The sequence below is a fragment of the Urocampus carinirostris genome, chromosome 17 (genome assembly GCF_059441175.1).
Source record: "Urocampus carinirostris isolate Australia breed hairy pipefish chromosome 17, RoL_Ucar_1.0, whole genome shotgun sequence".
Taxonomy (NCBI): domain Eukaryota; kingdom Metazoa; phylum Chordata; class Actinopteri; order Syngnathiformes; family Syngnathidae; genus Urocampus; species Urocampus carinirostris.
Window position 1 is genome coordinate 8,523,255 of NC_142365.1, and position 18,635 is coordinate 8,541,889.

At 42.0% G+C, this 18,635-nt stretch overlaps 1 protein-coding gene across 2 annotated transcripts; it reads right to left on the minus strand.

Moving 5' to 3' along the window:
• Positions 1-3,665: 3,665 nt before the first annotated feature.
• mat2b (methionine adenosyltransferase 2 non-catalytic beta subunit methionine) lies at positions 3,666-16,056 on the minus strand. Of its 2 annotated transcripts, none has more exons than XM_088321367.1 (7): positions 15,889-16,056; positions 13,981-14,178; positions 12,467-12,581; positions 8,855-9,007; positions 8,576-8,787; positions 5,670-5,783; positions 3,666-3,908 (listed from the first exon to the last, which is right to left on the minus strand). In XM_088321367.1, exons 1-7 carry the CDS (start codon positions 15,916-15,918, stop codon positions 3,732-3,734), a joined length of 999 nt encoding a protein of 332 aa, XP_088177493.1. In that variant the 5' UTR covers positions 15,919-16,056; the 3' UTR covers positions 3,666-3,731. The 2 variants fall into 2 exon arrangements, with proteins under 2 accessions (XP_088177493.1, XP_088177492.1); XM_088321366.1 differs by lacking the exon at positions 15,889-16,056 and adding an exon at positions 15,463-15,661.
• Between the last annotated feature and the right edge of the window lie 2,579 nt (positions 16,057-18,635).

An 18,635-nucleotide genomic window follows, 5' to 3' on the forward strand; every position in this document is an offset into this window, starting at 1 on the left:
TACGTTGCCAACAAAAATGCTGAGTGAGCGCCAAGTCTTCCCACTGTGAAGTTCCAACTCGGACAAAATTTAGCCACAAACACGTTTCACCCGGAGGGGGCGATGCTGAGCTATCGGCCGCTGTGCTCCCGCAACATTCCCGGGCCCGGTCGTTTCCCCTCCAAAGTCGGTCCCTCGGACGTTCCCGGGGCCTCCTACCTCCCCTCGGGTGACGCCCCGCTCCGCGTCACCGTGGTCCCTCCCCCGATTCGCTGCTTCTGCCCGTCGATCAAAGTGTAAATATGTACATGAAGAGAATTGTGGGGCGCGATGGTCCACAGCGTGCAGGGCGCACCTATCTGTTCATATTGTAAATGGTGTCCAAAATTTCGCCGGGGGTTCAACGCCGCCGTCCAGTGTCAACTTTGACCCCGCCCAGAAGGAGGCGGAGTCAGGCCTGTACAGTCTATCAGTATTCTTTGCTGCCGGCGGTGGAAGCGACCCAGATCCGGTTTGCTCCCAGAGAGCTCGTGAAAAGAAATGCTTTTAGGATTCGCTTTGTTTTCCTTGGAGCGGAGATCAAAGAATCATCTGTAATAAAGTAATTTTATTGAGTCCATTTTTTTTTTCTGCAATTATGTCGATTTATTGCAAGAGTACCGTCATATCCCAACTGTAAGGCGCCTGAATTTTAATGTCGCGTTTTCAAGGTTTAAAAAGTGCTTGAATTTTGGGCAAAGCGCCTGTAAATGCTTGAAATTGTTACCACGTCTCTCGGCAATCTGACTCGATAGATCACGCGCTAGGCTGGGCTTTGCAAGTCACAAAGAACCGTAGATTTTTATGCTAGCAGGTTATAGAACTCCGGTGGCTAGTTAATAACCACAGTAGCTTTGTTCAGAAAATAATTGCCTTTCACCCACCTTAGATACATTTTGAGTGTGGGTGGGATCATTAATAATATGCAAATGACATCGAATTTATCATTAATCTGTCATTTTGCCTCATAAAAAATGGGCCCTTTCATTTTCAACGGGTCACCATGGTAACCAGGGACGTTTCCAGTTATCCAGCTATTACTATGTAATTACTGTGGTTGTGATTTCGGACTGTCCCTGAAGGTATCAAGGCTTATTTGCCATCCGGGATAAAAAAGGCACGTTCCTATTACATGGTAGTTAACCAAGAGCGTTTCAGGGGTGGCCCAAGTGGGTCACTGACCCACCTGAAGTGTAACCTCCAGCAAAAGGCAGGCTGACGGCTACATGCTATTGAGTCATACCAACGGCTACGTGCTTTCGAATCATGCTCATGGCTACATGCTAACAAGTCGTGCTAATGAATCATGCTAACGGATACATGCTAATGCTATCTACTTATATCATTGGATACATGATAACAGCTACATGCTAAAGAGTCAATCTAACGGCTTCATGCTAACTGATTATGCTAATGGATACATGCTAATGTTTACATGCTAACGAATTGGTGAATGGGCCCATCAAAATGGTATTACGCGCTGTAATAACAGTGTTATTACTATGTTATTACTATAGCTGGGCTTTTTATTACTGGGATACTAAAGAGTTATGCTAACGGCTACACGCTAACGAGTCATGCTAATGGCTACATGCTAACGAGTTATGCAATCGGCTACATGCTAACGATTCATGTTAAGGGCAACATATCAACAAGTTATGTGAAAGGCTACATGCTATCATCTTATGTCAATGATTGCATGCTAACGAGTCATTTTAACAGCTACATGCTGACTGATTATGCTAATGGATACATGCTAATGTTTACATGCTAACAAATTGGTGAATGGACCCATCAAAATGGTATTACACGCTGTAATAACAGTGTTATTACTATAGCTGGGCTTTTTATTACTGGGATACCAACGAGTTATGCTAACGGCTACACGCTAACGAGTCATGCTAACGGCTACACGCTATGGAGTCATGCTAACGGCAACATGCTAACGAGTTATGCAATCGGCTACATGCTAACGATTCATGTTAAGGGCAACATATCAACAAGTTATGTGAAAGGCTACATGCTATCATCTTATGTCAATGATTGCATGCTAACGAGTCATTTTAACAGCTACATGCTGACTCTTTATGCTAATAACTACATGCTAACAAATGTATTGGCCCATTCAAATTGCTACTTGCTTCATCCTAACAAGTTATGCTAATGGATACATGCTAACAGCTAATTGCTAACAAGTCATGCTAACGGCTACATACTAATGAGATATGCTAACCGCTACATGCTATCTACTTATGTCATTAGCTACATGATAACGGCTACATGCAAAAGAGCCAATCTAACGGCTGCATGCTGACGAGTCACGCTAAGGGCCACATGCCAACAAGTTATGCTAACGGCTACATGCTCTCATCCTATGTCAATGGTTACATGCTAACGGGTCATTTTAACAGCTACATGCTAACTCGTTATGCTAATAACTACATGTTAACAAATGAATTGGCCCATTCAAATTGCTACTTTCTTCATGCTAACGAGTCATGCTAACGGCTACATACTAATGAGATATGCTAACCGCTACATGCTATCTACTTATGTCATTAGCGACATGATAACGGCTACATGCGAAAGAGCCAATCTAACGGCTTCATGCTAACTTATGCTGATGCATACATGCTAATATTTACATGCTAACTGATTAATTGGTGAATGGGCCCATCAAAATGGTATTACACACTGTAATAACGGTGTTAGTACTATATTATTACGATAGCTGGGATTTTTATTACTGGGACAGTAACGAGTTATGCTAAGGGCTACACGATAAAGTCATGATAACGGCTAAATGCTAAGAAGTTATGCAATCGGCTGCATGCTAACGAGTCATGCTAAGGGCCACATGCCAACAAGTTATGCTAACAGCTACATGCTCTCATCCTATGTCAATGGTTACATGCTAACAGGTCATTTTAACAGCTACATGCTAACTCGTTATGCTAATAACTACATGTTAACAAATGAATTGGCCCATTCAAATTGCTACTTTCTTTATGCTAACAAGTTATGCTAATGGACACATGCTAACAGCTGTATGCTAACGAGTCATGCTAACGGCTACATACTAGTGAGACATGCTAACCGCTACATGCTATCTAGTTACGTCGTTAGCTACATGATGACGGCTTCATGCTAACTGATTATGCTAATGGGTACGTGCTAATGTTTACATGCTAACACATGAATTGGTGAATGGGCCCATCAAAATGGTATTACACACTGTAATAACAGTGTTATTACTATATTACTATAGCTGGACTTTTTATTATTGGGATACTAACGAGTCATGCTAATGGCTACGCGCTAAAGAGTCATGCTAACAAAGCATGCTAACGGCTACATGCTAATGAGTCATGCTAAGGGCCACATGCCAACAAGTTATTCTAACGGCTACGTGCTATCATCTTATGTCAACAAGTTATGATTTTTTTTTTTAAAATACACACCAAATCCTCTCTGGCCACTATAGGGAAACGTTCAGTTGCTATAGCGTGGTGAATTGGTTCAGGTGTATAGCTGCTAAACTGCTAAAATAAACTAGTTAAATACTGGTAAACCATATCCCGGCGGTCTACTTTACTCATTCTTCGTCTATAACCGTTTCTCGCGGGTGAAGAATGCGACAAAACGAGTGCTAGTAGCCCAGCCTTTATTAAAAACGAGCAGTAGCATCGTGCACATGGTGTCCGTGGGGGCGGTCAGTGAAAGACGGTCTGCCTCCAGCGCTTGTCGGGTGCGAAGGGCCACAAGCAATCCCTGAGGGCCGAAGCGAACGCTCGCGGCTCCACGCCGAGGCCCAAAACCTCCAGACGGGAACAGTCCAAGCGGGCGTTGAGAGGACGCTGGGCGGCGGCCGACGCCGGCTGCTCGCTCATCTGCCGAACAGACCCAAAACAAAATGGAGGTTCTGCTCTGACACATCCTGACTACTTGAAGCCCCGTTTTGACATCATGCATTTTCGAATCGTGACACCATTCAAAAGAGCGACTAACATGTAGTTAGATAAGACGGCAAGGCGCGGAGGGTCAAGGTTCAATTCCAGATGCCAGCTGTCCTGTGCGGAGTTTGCATGTTCTCCCCGTGCCTGTGTGGGTTTCCTCCCATATTCCGAAAACACGCATGTCAAGTTAATTGGTTGATCTAAATCAGGGGTGTCAAACTCATTTTAACTCGGGGGGCCACACGATAGAACAAACATTCTGTCGGGGGCCGGACTAGTAGATTAAAGAGAAAGAAAAAGAGAGATAAATAAATAAGAGAAAGAGGGAGGGAAAAGAAGAGAGGGCGGGACAAAGAAAGAAAAAGAGGGAGAGAGCGTGAGAAACAAAAGAGATAAAAAGTCAGGAGAGAGGGGGGAAAGAAAGGGAGAGGAAGAAAGAAATCCAAAGAGAAATGGAAAGACAGAGGGAAATAAAAGAGAAAAGAAAGCGCAAAGGGTAGGAAGAGAGAAAGAGAAAAGAGAGGAAAGGAAGTTAGAGCAAAAGAGGTTAAAAAGAAAAAGAGAGAGAAAGAAACAAAGAGCAACAAAGGAAGAGAAAAAGAGACACAGAGAGTGAAAGAGACAGAGACGGGGAGTGGGAGAAAAGGGGTGGAAAAGAGAGAGAGAGAAAAAGAAATACAAGTACAGTGTCTTTGTTCGAGGCACCTGGCTTTGGCAACATCGAGTTGACATATTTCAACCTGCAGCTTGTTTTTCTCTTGCGCTTCTCTGAGTGTTGTCTCGCGGGCCGGATTCAATCCCTTAGCGGGCCTGATCTGGCCCGCGGGCCGCCTGTTTGACACCTGTGATCTAAATGGTCCCTAGGTGTGAATAGCATGTTGAGGTTGTCCCCTGTCCACTGCCCGAAGATAGCTGGGATGGGCTCCAGCACCCCCGCGACCCTACTGAGGATAAGCGGCGCAGAAAATGGATGGTTGGATATAGTTAAAAAGCAATCACAAATACAGTATTTACTAAGCGCCGAAAGAAAATGCCAATTTGACAATGCTGGAAGCGTCATTCACGAACGAAAAGGCTGTATGGACCAGCTCTTGGGAGTGGATGATATGAGCCGGCTGGCCCATTATCAAGAACCGTTCTCTTCAAGACTCTACTTTTCTCTTTTGATTGGTCGAGACACTTTTTTTTTCATGGATTCTGTTTTCTGTTGACTTTAAATTTGTTATTCTTGTAAATCACCACAAATATCTACCAACACCGCTTCAAAGGAACCATTTTTGTATTTTGCAATCATTTACTTCTTGGACTCAATCGTTGTTGTCACTATTATCCACTTTTCCTTCCCCTTATCGCTGACTTTCCTGGGACCCATTATAGCGGACAGAAAATGGAAATAAAACCCACAAAATCACAATTAAACGAGATGTGGTCCCTCTCAAACATGCCGATCAAATGAAGAGCCGCATACACACTCTCAACCCCAGGATAGAGGAAGCAAAACTAGGAAGTGGGGGCTTCCTCAATGTGTGAACACAGATCTGATCAAAGCCACTGCTTTCCATCTAACGGAGATTTATCATATTGACATCATTCCCAGAGGCTTGATGCTTACTGATGATCAATGACGCTATGACTAATGGTCAAAAAATAAATAAGGGCTCCTGATTGGATGATGTAAATGATTGGATTTCTTACTGGGATGAGGTGATTGGACGGTAGGTTGAAAGCTTGAGCCATGGCTAGCGCCATCTCGTATTTGGTCATCTGCTCCTTGGCGGAATAATGGAACCTTCCTCCAATGGAATCGTCCTACATTCATAGAAACAATGGAGAACAATCAGAAGCGATTAAACGTAATGATAATTATTGGATACATAGGAATAAATAGCAATATATGCCAGAGAAACACATGAAGAAAATACGTAATAAAAGTAAGTGACATACACTGTGGATATAATTTATTCATGTATGTGTTCATGTTGTCATTTATTTTGTCAATATTTATTTTGTTGTGTTGTGTTTATAGTCTTTATTTTGTTGTGTATCTTCCAGAGGAGGGGTGTCAGACTCATTTTAGCTGGGGGGGCCACATGCTAGAAAAAAAAATCTCACAGGGTCCGGACTGGTAGGTTAAAGAGAAAGGAAGAAAGATAGACAAGGGGGGAGCAAAAGAGAGAGAGATAAAATGAAAGAGAAAGAGGGAAATAGAGAGAGAGGGAAAGAGGGAAAAAAACAGGAGAGGGAATAACTGAGAGAGCACAAAAGAGAGAGGGAGAAAAAAGAACGAGAAAGAATGAGAGAGAACAGAGAAAAAAGAGAGAATGAGTGAAAAAGAGAGAAAGAGAGGGAGTGAAAGTAATAATAAAGAAAGAGCAAGAGAGAGGGAAAGAGAACCAAAGAAAGAGCAAAAGAGAGAAAGAGGAAAAAGGAAAGCGAGAGAGAAATGGAAAAAGGGGAGGGAAAGAGAGAGAGAGGGTGAAAAAGAAAGATGAACAGAGAAAGAAAAGGGGAGGTAGAAAGAGAAATTGAGAGAGAAAAAGAAAAAGACAGGTGAGAAATGGAGAAAAAAATAAGATAACAACAGAGAAAGAAAGGGAAACAGAGAAAAAATAGATGAAGAGAGACCAAAATAGAAAAGAGGGAGAAAAAGGAGATAAAAGAAGAGAGAGAGAAAGAGAGAGAAAGAGAGAGAAAGAAAGCTCAAGTTGCTTTGCGAGTGGTGCCTGGCTTTGGCGACATCAAGAGGATATATTGAAAACTGCAGCTCATTTTTCTCTTGTACTGTTAACACACTTTGGTGTTGCATTAAGTTACTTAAGTTACATTATTCATATAAATTTATCATAAAGAACATGCTTGCCAAACTATCAGTTGAACTCAAAATTTTCATCCTCGGTGTCACGGTAGAGACGCGCCGCTTCCTCTTTCCACCTCCCTCGCGTCAAGACATCATTTCTGCTTCTCGTTAGTATTCGGCCAAATAATAATAATAATAATAATAATAATAAATGGTTCACTATTTGCATCTTGTAATCGTCAGAATATGATTTTCTTTTCCGAATTCTGTGTTTTTAGTTCACTTTCAATTTTGTTAATATTCCTCATCATTGTGAAATGCTGTGTATTAGTTTGCCACCATCAAAAATATGTGATAATAATCAACATCTATGTTTTATCGTGATAAGAATTTTGGTTATATCGCCCAGGCCTATTGGTGTGTTTTTATTTATTCATACATTTGTTTCTTCTTCTCCTTCCACAGCCCTTAACTCACAGGTGTAAAACAGGCGGCCAGCGGGCCAGATCAGGCCCACCAATGGTTCAAATCCGGCCCGCAAGACAACAGTGAGAGAAGCGCGAGAGGAAAATGAGCTGTAGTTTTCAATATTTCCACTGGATGTCACCAAAGCCAGTTAACACTTGCAAAACAATTGTGGTAGTATTTCTCCATGTCTCTCTGACTCACTTCTTTTTTTATTTATTCCTCCCTCTTTTTCTTTCTCCGGTTCACTCTCTCTCTCTCTCTCTCTTTTTCTCTTTTCTCTCTCACTCTCTTTCCTTTTCTCTGTCTTGCTCTCTTTCCATTTTCTCTCTGTAATTTACACTTGAATCCTCTTTCTTTCTATTTTTCTCTTTCTTTCCCTTTTTTGACCTCTGTCTCTCTCTAACACCTCACTTTGTTTCTTTTTCTCTTGCTTGCTGACTCTTTTTCTGTCGTTTCATTTCTCTTATTCTTTTTATCTTTCTCTTTTTTCACTTTCTTTTTCTATCTATATTAATTTCCCCCTTCTTCTCCATCCATCTCTCTCTTTTCTCCATTTCTCTCTCACTCTCTAACTCTTTCTTTTTCTCTGTCTGGCTCTCTTTCCATTTTCTCTCTGTAATTTACACTTTAATTCTCTTTCTATTTTTCTCTTTCTTTCTCACCCTCTTTCTTTCCCTTTTTTGACCTCTGTCTCTCTCTAACACCTCACTTTGTCTCTTTTTCTCTTGCTGCTGACTCTTTTTCTGTCGTTTCATTTCTCTTATTCTTTTTATCTTTCTCTTTTTTCACTTTCTTTTTCTATCTATATTCATTTACCCCTTCTTCTCCATTCATATCCCTCTCTTTTTCTCTATTTCTCTCTCACTCTTTAACTCTTTCTTTTTCTGTCTTGCTCTCTTTCTATTTCCTCTGTAATTTCTTTCTTTCTATTTTTCTCTTTCTTTCTCACCCTCTTTCCCTTTTTTGACCTCTGTCTCTCTCTAACACCTCACTTTGTCTCTTTTTCTCCTGCTGACTCTTTTTCTTTCTGTCGTTTCATTTCTCTTATTCTTTTTATCTTTCTCTTTTTTCACTTTCTTTTTCTATCTATATTCATTTGCCCCTTCTTCTCCATTCATATCTCTATTCTGCGCTCTCTTCTTCTCCCCATCTGTTTATTGCTCTCTCTTTCCCTCCCTCTCTTTCTCTGTCTTTTTCTCCCTCTCTCTTTCTCTTAAACTTACTAGTCCGGCCCCCGTGAGTTTTTTTTCTAGCATTTGTGGCCCCCGAGTAAAAACGAGTTTGACACCCCTGCCTTAACTGAAACAAATAGAAGATAGCAGCAATAAGAAGTTACCCTGGCAGCGGCGTGGCAGATATTCCAGCAGACAGCGGCGACATCTCGCGTGTGGGTGGGGAACCTCTGCTGGCAGTGATCCAGGGCGCGACTCTCCCCGGCAGCCGCCGCCGCCGCGCCGTTCAGGACGAGCGGCCAGAGCGCCGTCACGGCGCTCTCGGACGGCGTCTCCACCTCGCCGAACAGGACGGGGACGCGCAGGACGGCCGAGCCTGAAGGAAGCGAAACGATAGCATCGACGGCGGAAGCGAGAGGAGACGGGGGTCGAGCGGGACTGACGCGGACAGTGTTGCAGCGCCTGCCGCTCGCCCTCCAGTTTGCTGCGTCCGTAGGCGTTGAGCGGGTTGGGGGCGTCGTCTTGGCCGTAAGGCGGTCGGCGCCCGTCGAACACGTAGTCGCTGCTGATGTACAACAGGAAGGCGCCGCAGGAAGCTAGCAAAAAACACGCAAAAAGCGCTGTGAAAAAAGGATTTGCCTTCCTGATTTCAGTGTTTTTTGAATATCTATCCCTCATAAGGCGGCACGGCGGCACAGTGGTTAGCGCACGTGCGACACAGATCTGAGGTCGTGAGATCGAACCTTCCTGTGCGGAGTTTGCATGTTCTCCCCCGTGCTTGCAGGGACTCTGGTTTCCTCCCACATTCCAAAAACATGCATTCATTGGCCGGTCCAAATTGTCCCTGGGTGCGAATGAGCAATTGAGTTCAGTGTTCTCATTTTTGCTGGGGACGCATCGTCTCAAATCAACCTTTTTGCCACAAAATTGTCATTATTACCCGATTACTTTTTTTTTTTAAACTAAGATTTACCGCACTCTAAACTTTTCGTCAGGCAGATCCGCCATTGTTGTTTTGGTCTCGCGGTTCGAGTTTTTGTCTGCACGCCGATCTCGTTGTGTAGTGAGAGGAAGTCCGTCTTCTTTTAGAGAACCGGCTTTTTTGGCTCAACTCATTAAAAAGAGCCGGCTCTCAAAGGGCTCACTTGCTTTGATGATTGATATTAGAAGTTAAGAAAAAAAGGAAGTATAAAAGGAGAAAATAAAAACAATAATTTGATGCAGAAAATGAATTCATAATTTGATGGTTAAAACTGAATAAATATATAGATTTATATTATATATTTGTCGCCGATTTACGATTTCAACCTCGATAACACTAAATTTTGGGGAGCCATAGATCTCTGTCGGGACCCATTGATTTTTGAGCATGCGAGTCCCCGGGACCCATCACTTTTCACAGGTCAAATGAACACTGTGAGTTGTATATCTCTGTGTGCCCTGTGACTGGCTGGAAACCAGTTCAGGGTGTCCACTGCCCTCTTCCCGAAGATAGCTGGGATGGGCTACAGTACCCCCGCGACCCTACTGAGGATAAGCGGTGCAGATAATGGATGGATATCCGCACAAAGGTTTCCGATCATCAGACCAATTTTAACATCACACAGAGACAACCCAAGGATATACAAAATGCAATTTTGAGCTCTTTATTCCATTTATTAGGCACAAAATGAAGGTACTGGAGTGGCCAAGTCAAAGTCTGGATTTAAATCCAATTGAGATGCAAGAAACCCCTCCAATATGGCAGATTTGAAACATTTTTTTAACGGTGCTAAAGGCGGCCCAACTCGCAATTAGTTTCAGGGGGCAATTACTTATTTACTTAGAACCAGATAGGTTTTGATTTTGGGGTATTGATAGATAGATGTCTAGATAGATGTCTAGATAGATAGATAGATAGATGTCTAGATAGATAGATAGATAGATGTCTAGATAGATGTCTGTCTAGATAGATGTCTAGATAGATGTCTAGATAGATAGATAGATAGATAGATAGATAGATAGATAGATAGATAGATGTCTAGATAGATAGATAGATGTCTAGATAGATAGATAGATAGATGTCTAGATAGATAGATAGATAGATAGATGTCTAGATAGATAGATAGATAGATAGATAGATAGATAGATAGATAGATGTCTAGATAGATGTCTAGATAGATGTCTAGATAGATAGATGTCTAGATAGATAGATAGATAGATAGATAGATAGATAGATAGATAGATAGATAGATAGATAGATAGATAGATAGATAGATAGATAGATAGATAGATAGATAGATAGATAGATAGATAGATAGATAGATGTCTAGATAGATAGATAGATAGATAGATGGATAGATAGATAGATTGCTGGCTAAATAGATGTCTAGATGGATGTCTAGATACATAGATATAGATTGATGTCTAAATAGATGTCTAGATAGATTGATAAATAGATAGATAGATGTCTAATTAGATGTCTAGATAGATGTCTAGATAGATAGATGTCTAAATAGATAGATAGGTGTCTAGATAGATGTCTAGATGGATAAATAGATAGATATATGTCTAGATAGATAGATAGATGTCTAGATCGATAGATGGATGTCTAGATAGATAGATGTCTAAATAGATAGATGTCTAGATACATAGATATAGATTGATGTCTAAATAGATGTCTATATAGATGTCTAGATAGATTGATAAATAGATAGATGTCTAATTAGATGTCTAGATAGATTAGATAGGTAGATGTCTAAATAGATAGGTAGGTGTCTAGATAGATGTCTAGATGGATAGATAGATGCCTAGATCGATAGATAGATGTCTAGATAGATAGATGTCTAGATAGATAGATACTTTATTCATCCCCATAGGGAAATTCACACTTCCAGCAGTATCCTTTTGTTAATTATTAACAGATTAACAGGATGGCCTCGGGGTGCTGTGTTGTAGTTTAGCAACAGCGGAGTGGGTGACGTCACACGCTAGGCCAAAAGTTCTACGTCCCCGCAGCAGATGGAAATCTTTGTGCCCAGGGTTACACCACCTCGTGTTCACGTAGATAGCGAGTCCACCTACTCTCCGCTTCCCGCAGGCTTTTGTGTCTCTGTCCCTAACAGCGCTAAGGCCGGGTAGCTCCGGATAGCTCCAGGTAGCTCCACGTTAGCGTCCGGGATACTAGACATGAGCCACGTTTCCGTAAAACACAGAAAACTGCACTCCCTGTACGCTTTGATGTTTTTCACCAGCACAACCAGTTTGTCGGTCTTATTGGGTAGAGTTCACATTTACCATGATTACGGATAATAAGTAGAATCAACAATTCAAAACTGCATTTTGTACTTCCTTGGGGTGTCTCTGCGTGATATTAAAATTGGTTTGATGATCTAAAAAAATTTTGAGTGATAAAAATGCAAAAAGCAAACAATTTAGGAAGAGGGCCAATCGTTTTTCACAGCACTTTGTGGAGTACATTCAGTGGTCAACCTCAAAGTCTGTAACTAAAGTACCTAAATATTCTTTACAGTTACAGTTTTACCGTTTTAACAAGTGCCGATTGTCGTTTTTAACGTTTGTTTCATCGGGATGCATGCGTTTAATTTCAAATACGTTTTTCAGGCACAGTGAAATATACGCATATAAGATGTACAATGCATGTCATCGTAAACCCTATTACTTGAATGTTACTTGTATCTTACCGAGGCGAGTCAGACTCAGTTTCGTTCAATTGCCCCATTGTTTAAATGTTCCTGCGTCACAGATCTACCGCCATGATATGCAAAGTCTGCTTTGCAAATTCTGAAAGTAGTCTTTTTATTCGCCGTCCCCAAGCTTTAATGTCCGCAAACTTTAGAAGTTTTGGTCCAAGAACTTGATGTTGATCAATTCTGTATGTTACTGCTCGAGACATGAGCGACTCTCAGCAGAGATTATAATCACGCGAGATGCCTCACTCTGTTGGAAAAACGCGCCTGGCGACAATGGAATTCATCCTCGACTATTTCTATTGACGTTTTTTGTCGACGATGTCGACTAATTGTTGCGGCCCGACCAAGGCACGGAGTACTGACCGGCCTCCTTGGCAAGGGTGGTGACAGCGTGGACGTTGATGTTCTCGGCCGCCTCTGGTTGGCGCTCTACCACGTCGGGACGGCGTTCCGCCGCGCAGTGGACCACTGCATGGGGCTGCACCACAAAAAGCACAAAGACTCAGAACTGCTTTTATTTTGAAATCCATCCATTAGCATTGCATATTTTTATTTTGGTGCGTTTGGATATAGATACTTTATCATCCGCGTAGAGAAATTCACACTTCCAGCAGTATCCTTTTGTTTTTTTTTAACAGATTAACAGGATGGCCTCAGGGTGCTGTGTTTGTAGTTTAGCAACAGCAGAGTGGATGACGTCACATGCTAGGCCAAAAGTTTGACGTCCCTGCAGCAGATAGAAATCTTTGTGCCCAGGGTTACACCACCTCGTGTTCTTTTAAAGTGCTTTTGCTAGTTTTAAATCTCTGAACGGTCTTGGACTAGCTTATCCGTCTGATCTGCTTTTATGACATCAGCCGTCATGGAGGTCTTGTGGGAATGGTTGGTTAACTGTTCCTAGGGTGAGGAGAGGACAACAACCAATGGAGAGGCAGCATTCAGCCACTTAGGTCCTGGCCCATGGAACGGTCTGCCAGAGGAGATCGGGTCTGTGAGGATCTTTGATATTTTTGAGAGCTACCCAAGACCCACTTAAAATAAATAGCATATATGGTAAATGGTCTGCATTTCTATAGCGCTTTTCAAGTCAATGAAGACCTCCCAAAGCGCTTTACAATGTGCTTCACACTCACCCATTCACACACACACTCACACACCAATAGCGGCCATGCAGCCATGCAAGGCGCCGACCTGCTTATTGGGGGCATTAGGGATTCAGTGTCTTGCCTAAGGACGCTTCGACAAATAACACGGAGGAGCCGGGAATCGAACCTGCAATCTCTTGATCCTAAGAGGAGCGCTCTACCTCCTGAGTTAATGCCGCCCCAGATTTGAAACCATTTTGCAAAGAAGAGTGGGCCCAAATTCCTCTACAACCATATGAAAGACTCAGCTAAATTCAAACTGGTTCATGCTAAAAAGTATGCTAATGCTAACAGCTACATGTTAACCAATTATGCTAACTGTTACATGCTAATGAGTTATGCTAATAGCTACATGCTCAAAAGTGATGCTAACGGCTAAATGCTAACTGCTTCATGCTAAAATAATTATGCTAATGGTAACATGCTAACGGCTACTTGTTTACAAATTATGCTAACGGTTACAGGCTAATGAGTTATGCTAATGGATACATGCTCAAAAGTGATGCTAACGGCTAAATGCTAACTGCTTCATGCTAAAAAAAAATAATGCTAATGCTAACATACTAACGGCTAGTCACTATAATAACCACGGTGCTAAATCCTACTCCTCTTTCTGTATTACTCATTAGTTGCATTTGAATTCGAAACGAAGAACCATGCACGTTCTACTCATATGTAACTCTCCTTTCCCCCTGAAGGGGGCGTAACATAACCTTCCACGAGCAAACCTACCTTACACTGGTTGACGAGCGCCTTGACGGCGTCCTCGTCGGTCAGGTCGCATCGAAGGAGTTGGGGTCCCGCCCTGCGGTACGCCGTCCCCGTCACAGAGCAGCCACGCTTTTGGAACTCCTGCAGGACCGCCCGGCCCAGGAGGCCGCTGGCCCCCGTCACCAGGATGCGGGGACCCCCTTGTGGAGGATCCTCCTGCTGAAAAAAGATCGTCATTTGAAAAGGGGTAGTGTGTAACATTTTGACCAGCAAATGTTGCTGTATGGCAGGTGAGATCTAAGACCCCAGGCCGGACCGAAATTTGGGTTGGATCGGGCTTAAAATATCAATAATGACGTTCGGGTTTGGGCTGACAATTCTTTTTAAATTATCCACCTGTCATTGTTCATTGTTTCTTTTTCTTTGTGGAGGATTCGTGCAATGAATTCTATTCTCCTCTTGTGCTGCTAGCAAGCTGCATCAGCACACTCAGCAGCATCAGCGATGGACCCAGAGAAGCAGCCGAAGGGTGGGGGGACTGAGGGTAAGGGGTGATAGAGTCAGCCAAAATCATCACTCCTCATCCCGAGTCCTCTCGAATAAAATATGAAAAGTTGGGTTTGCTTCAGGTTCAGTCCCTCAAATCAGGCAGGTTCATGCTTTAATACCTATGGGATTTTTTCACTTACTCTCCAGCAGGTGAGCTCAATACAGTGATCGTGATCTACTGGTGGATCCCATAAGTAGTAAGGGTATATTACGGGAAATTACATGCAGTCCTTTGTATTTGTTGGAACATGCTGCCATCTAGCGGCCAAATGCAGCACATTAGCAGTACAGTGCTAGAGATTAATTATTTGCAATTCAGACTTGAATCTTCATTCATTTCAAATTTTTTTTTAGTTTAATTAAAGAATGTAAACACAATCCTCAGCACATTAAAAAATAATTCGATGTTTTACAGTTTCCATGATAGCTAGAGGATTTTCACTTTCTCATTTTTTAAGTAGCTCGCATGCTAAAAAGCACAAGGAAAAATACGAACTACGACTTAAATCGATCAAAAAGCACCATTATTATTATTTCTTCGCCCAGCCTTTTTGAGCTTCTTGGGTACCCTTAGCAGCAAGATGTCAGACAATTTTATGACCTCACTTCATGTGAGGCTCATGTTATGTAAAATAAATGCTAATTTTTCGAACTAGGCGTATTTAAAAAAAAATACATGTTTGTATGATAGTTTTTTGCTTATTAAATCAAACATGTTTTAAAATGAATTACGTTGTTTTTTTTTACCACTAGGGGGCTCTTGATAATACACACTGTCACTTTAAACCATGGCGTTATCAATAAAACGTTGAGACGCGCTATAGACTAACAATATGAATGGTTCGATTGGAAGAAAACATATTTTAAGCAGTTAAAAATAAGTAAACAAATTATTATTTTTGGAACCTGTGTGTTTTTAGCAACGATTAGAGGAACCAATGATTGCAAGTTTACCTGTAGCAGCTTCACGTGCCCGGGCCTGAAATCAATCGTAAGGTGATTCATTCTTTTCGTTTTTTAAAATTATTATAGAATTATAAAATTATTATTAAGTTAATATTAAGAATTTCCTTCGCGTGTGGGCGGATGACGGCAACATCTATGAACGATCGAAAATGCAACCCCGGTGCCACTTCCGGATTAAGGGGACGGATTAGAGGATTATCGTAAAGCAGCCGCTAGTGCGGTAAAACGTTTTACGACTGGACATTTTTTTTCCTTAAGCGAAACGAAAAACACACGAAAATAAAAATACAACTTTTCGTGAGGATAGTTTTAGAATGATCCACTCGTGCTTTTGGAGATGTGGAGGTTTTTTTTTCGCAGGATGCGTGAATAAAAATTAGATAATAAAAGAATATCTAAATACATAATATTCACCTCATGTTTTCCTGATCCGTCTCCTGGCATTTCTTTCTTTTTCTTTGAAAAAATAACAAATAAAAGAAAAGAATTCCTCCCAAAGAAGCAAAAAACAGAAAACAAAAAAACCAAGAACAACTCTGCAAATCGCAACGAAAACGAAAGTAAAACCTTTCGAGCGCTTATTCTTCGCTTTTATTTTTCTTTGAATTTTTTGTTAACTACTCACTGTCGCCACCGTCTGGCGGATAACTGTTCATATTGGAATATATGTTTTCCACTTTTTATACAACAAGCACTTTGGATGTTTTTGTTTGTTTGTATTTTCCTTTACTTCTCTTTAAGCCACCTGAGAGTAATATAAAGTCCCAAATTAAATAAAGCTACTCCTGAGAAGATATTGTGAATTTTCCTGCGGGGATGAATAAAGTATCTATCTATCTATCTATCTATCTATCTATCTATCTATCTATCTATCTATCTATCTATCTATCTATCTATCTATCTATCTATCTATCTATCTATCTATCTATCTATCTATCTATCTATCTATCTATCTATCTATCTATCTATCTATCTATCTATCTATCTATCTATCTATCTATCCATCTATCTATATAACACTCTTTTTTTCAACTATTCTGTGATTATCACATTTTTCTTGATAACTGGATGAAGGAGAAAAACTTTGCTATTGTAAGATGCCCTTAAAGCAGGGGTGTCAAACTCATTTTAACTCGGGGGCCACACGATAGAACAAACATTCTGTCAGGGGCCAGACTAGTAGATTAAAGAGAAAGAAAGAGAGAGATAAAGAAATAAGAGGAAGAGTGAGGGAAAAGGAGAGAGGGCGGGACAAAGAAAGAGAAAGAGAGAGAAGGAGAAAGCGTGAGAAACAAAAGAGATAAAAAGAGAAGTCATGAGAGACGGGTAGGAAGATAGAAAGAGAAAAGAGAAAAGGAAAAAAGGAAGTTAAAAAGACACAGAAAGAGAAAGAGACAAAGACCATCAAAGGAAGAGAAAAAGAGACACACGAAGAGTGAAAGAGACAAAGAGTGGGAGAAAAGAGGTGGAAAAGAGAGAGAGAGACAAAAAGAGAGAGAGAGAGAGAGAGAGAAATAAATACAAGTACAGTGTCTTTGTTTGAGGCACCTGGCTTTAGCAACATCAAGTTGACATATTTCAACCTGCAGCTTGTTTTTCTCTTGCGCTTCTCTGAGTGTTGTCTCGCGGGCCGGATTCAATCCCGTAGTGGGCCTGATCTGGCCCGCGGGCCGCCTGTTTGACACCTGTGCCTTGGTGGATTCTGGATCTATCTAGGCAGTGGATGGAGCTCCTAATTTTGTTAGTTTGCCCTCTTTTGTGTATTTATACATCATAAATTGGACATTCCAAAAATACATAACACTAGTATATCTGATTCCGCCAAAAATCAAGACCAAATGTGGGATCACTCGCACCATTTTGTGATTTCCATGAAAACTCACAGTCAGGACCAGAACGGAAACAGAACCCAATTGCGTAACGTTTTCTCACAATTGTATTGAAAGAAAGAGGAAGGGCAGCAAGTCATTCTCACACTCGGATTGTGATCCGAATACGGAAGTGGATCTTCCGTAGCGAGCGATGGTGGTGTCAGGCACGGAAAAACAGGTCGGTAGCTGGGACAGGAAGAGCAAAATCGTGGTCGTGTCGGAATCGAGTCGTAAGCCAGGACGGGAGAGTAGACATAGTCGGGATCAAAAATGGGTCGTAAGCCAGGACGGGAGAGCAGACGTGGTCGGGATCAAAACAGGTCGTTTGTGTTGTCCCATGTGACCCTTTCAACATCTATCAACATTATCTCCCAATTTTATTTGTGGGACTTATGGGCTTTTTGCATCCTCCAAACAAAATCAGCTTGAATAGTCATTTACCGCTTTAACAGTGAATGGGGTGTACTCCCTGCCACTCACACTGGACCCCCACCAGTTTGCCTACAGGGCAAACCGCTCCACTGACGACGCCATAAACACAGCACTTCACACCGTGCTGAAACACCTGGACCACCGGGGGAGCTACGTCAGAATGCTCCTTCTGGACTTCAGCTCAGCCTTCAACACCATTATTCCGGAGATCCTGGTGGAGAAACTCTCACACCTAGGACTCTCTCCCTCCATCTGCCACTGGATAATGGACTTCCTCTCAAACCGCCCACAGTCCGTGAAACTCGGTAACCACGTCTCTCCCACCCTAACACTGAGCACTGGCTCCCCCCAAGGTTGAGCACTGAGCCCCCTGCTTTTCACCCTCTACACCTCCGACTGCTCACTGACTCACCTCACAAACACAATCATTAAGTTTGCCGAAGATACCACCTTGATCTGACGGGGACGAGGCGGCGTACAGGGATGAGGTGGAATCACTGTCAACGTGGTGTTCGAAAAACCACCTCATACTGAACACCACAAAAACAAAATCACTGATACTGGACTTCAGAAGGAATGGCAGGAATCCAGCACCACTCATCATAAAAGGAGACTGTGTAGAGAGAGTCCACTCTTTCAAATTTCTGGGTGTGCACATCTACGACGACCTCTCTTGGTATGCAAACACCAGAGCGGTGGTAGGGAAGGCCCAGCAGCGACTTCATTTCCTGAGAGTGCTCAGGAAAAATCATTTAAAACAGCAGCTGCATGTGTCCTTTTACAAAGCCACAGTGGAGAGCATTCTAACATACTGCATTACGGTGTGGTATGCTGGGTGCACGGCAGCAGACTGGAAAA

What these genes read in the sequence shown, in the direction of transcription:
- mat2b (XM_088321366.1), bottom strand. Translation starts at nt 15,513, where the DNA reads ATGAATCACCTTACGATTGATTTCAGGCCCGGGCACGTGAAGCTGCTA. An exon ending in GGCACGTGAAGCTGCTACAG is followed by an intron (nt 14,179 to 15,462) that starts GTAAACTTGCAA and finishes ATCTTTTTTCAG; the next exon opens with CAGGAGGATCCTCCACAAGG. An exon ending in TCTGCCACGCCGCTGCCAGG is followed by an intron (nt 5,784 to 8,575) that starts GTAACTTCTTAT and finishes CTATGAATGTAG; the next exon opens with GACGATTCCATTGGAGGAAG.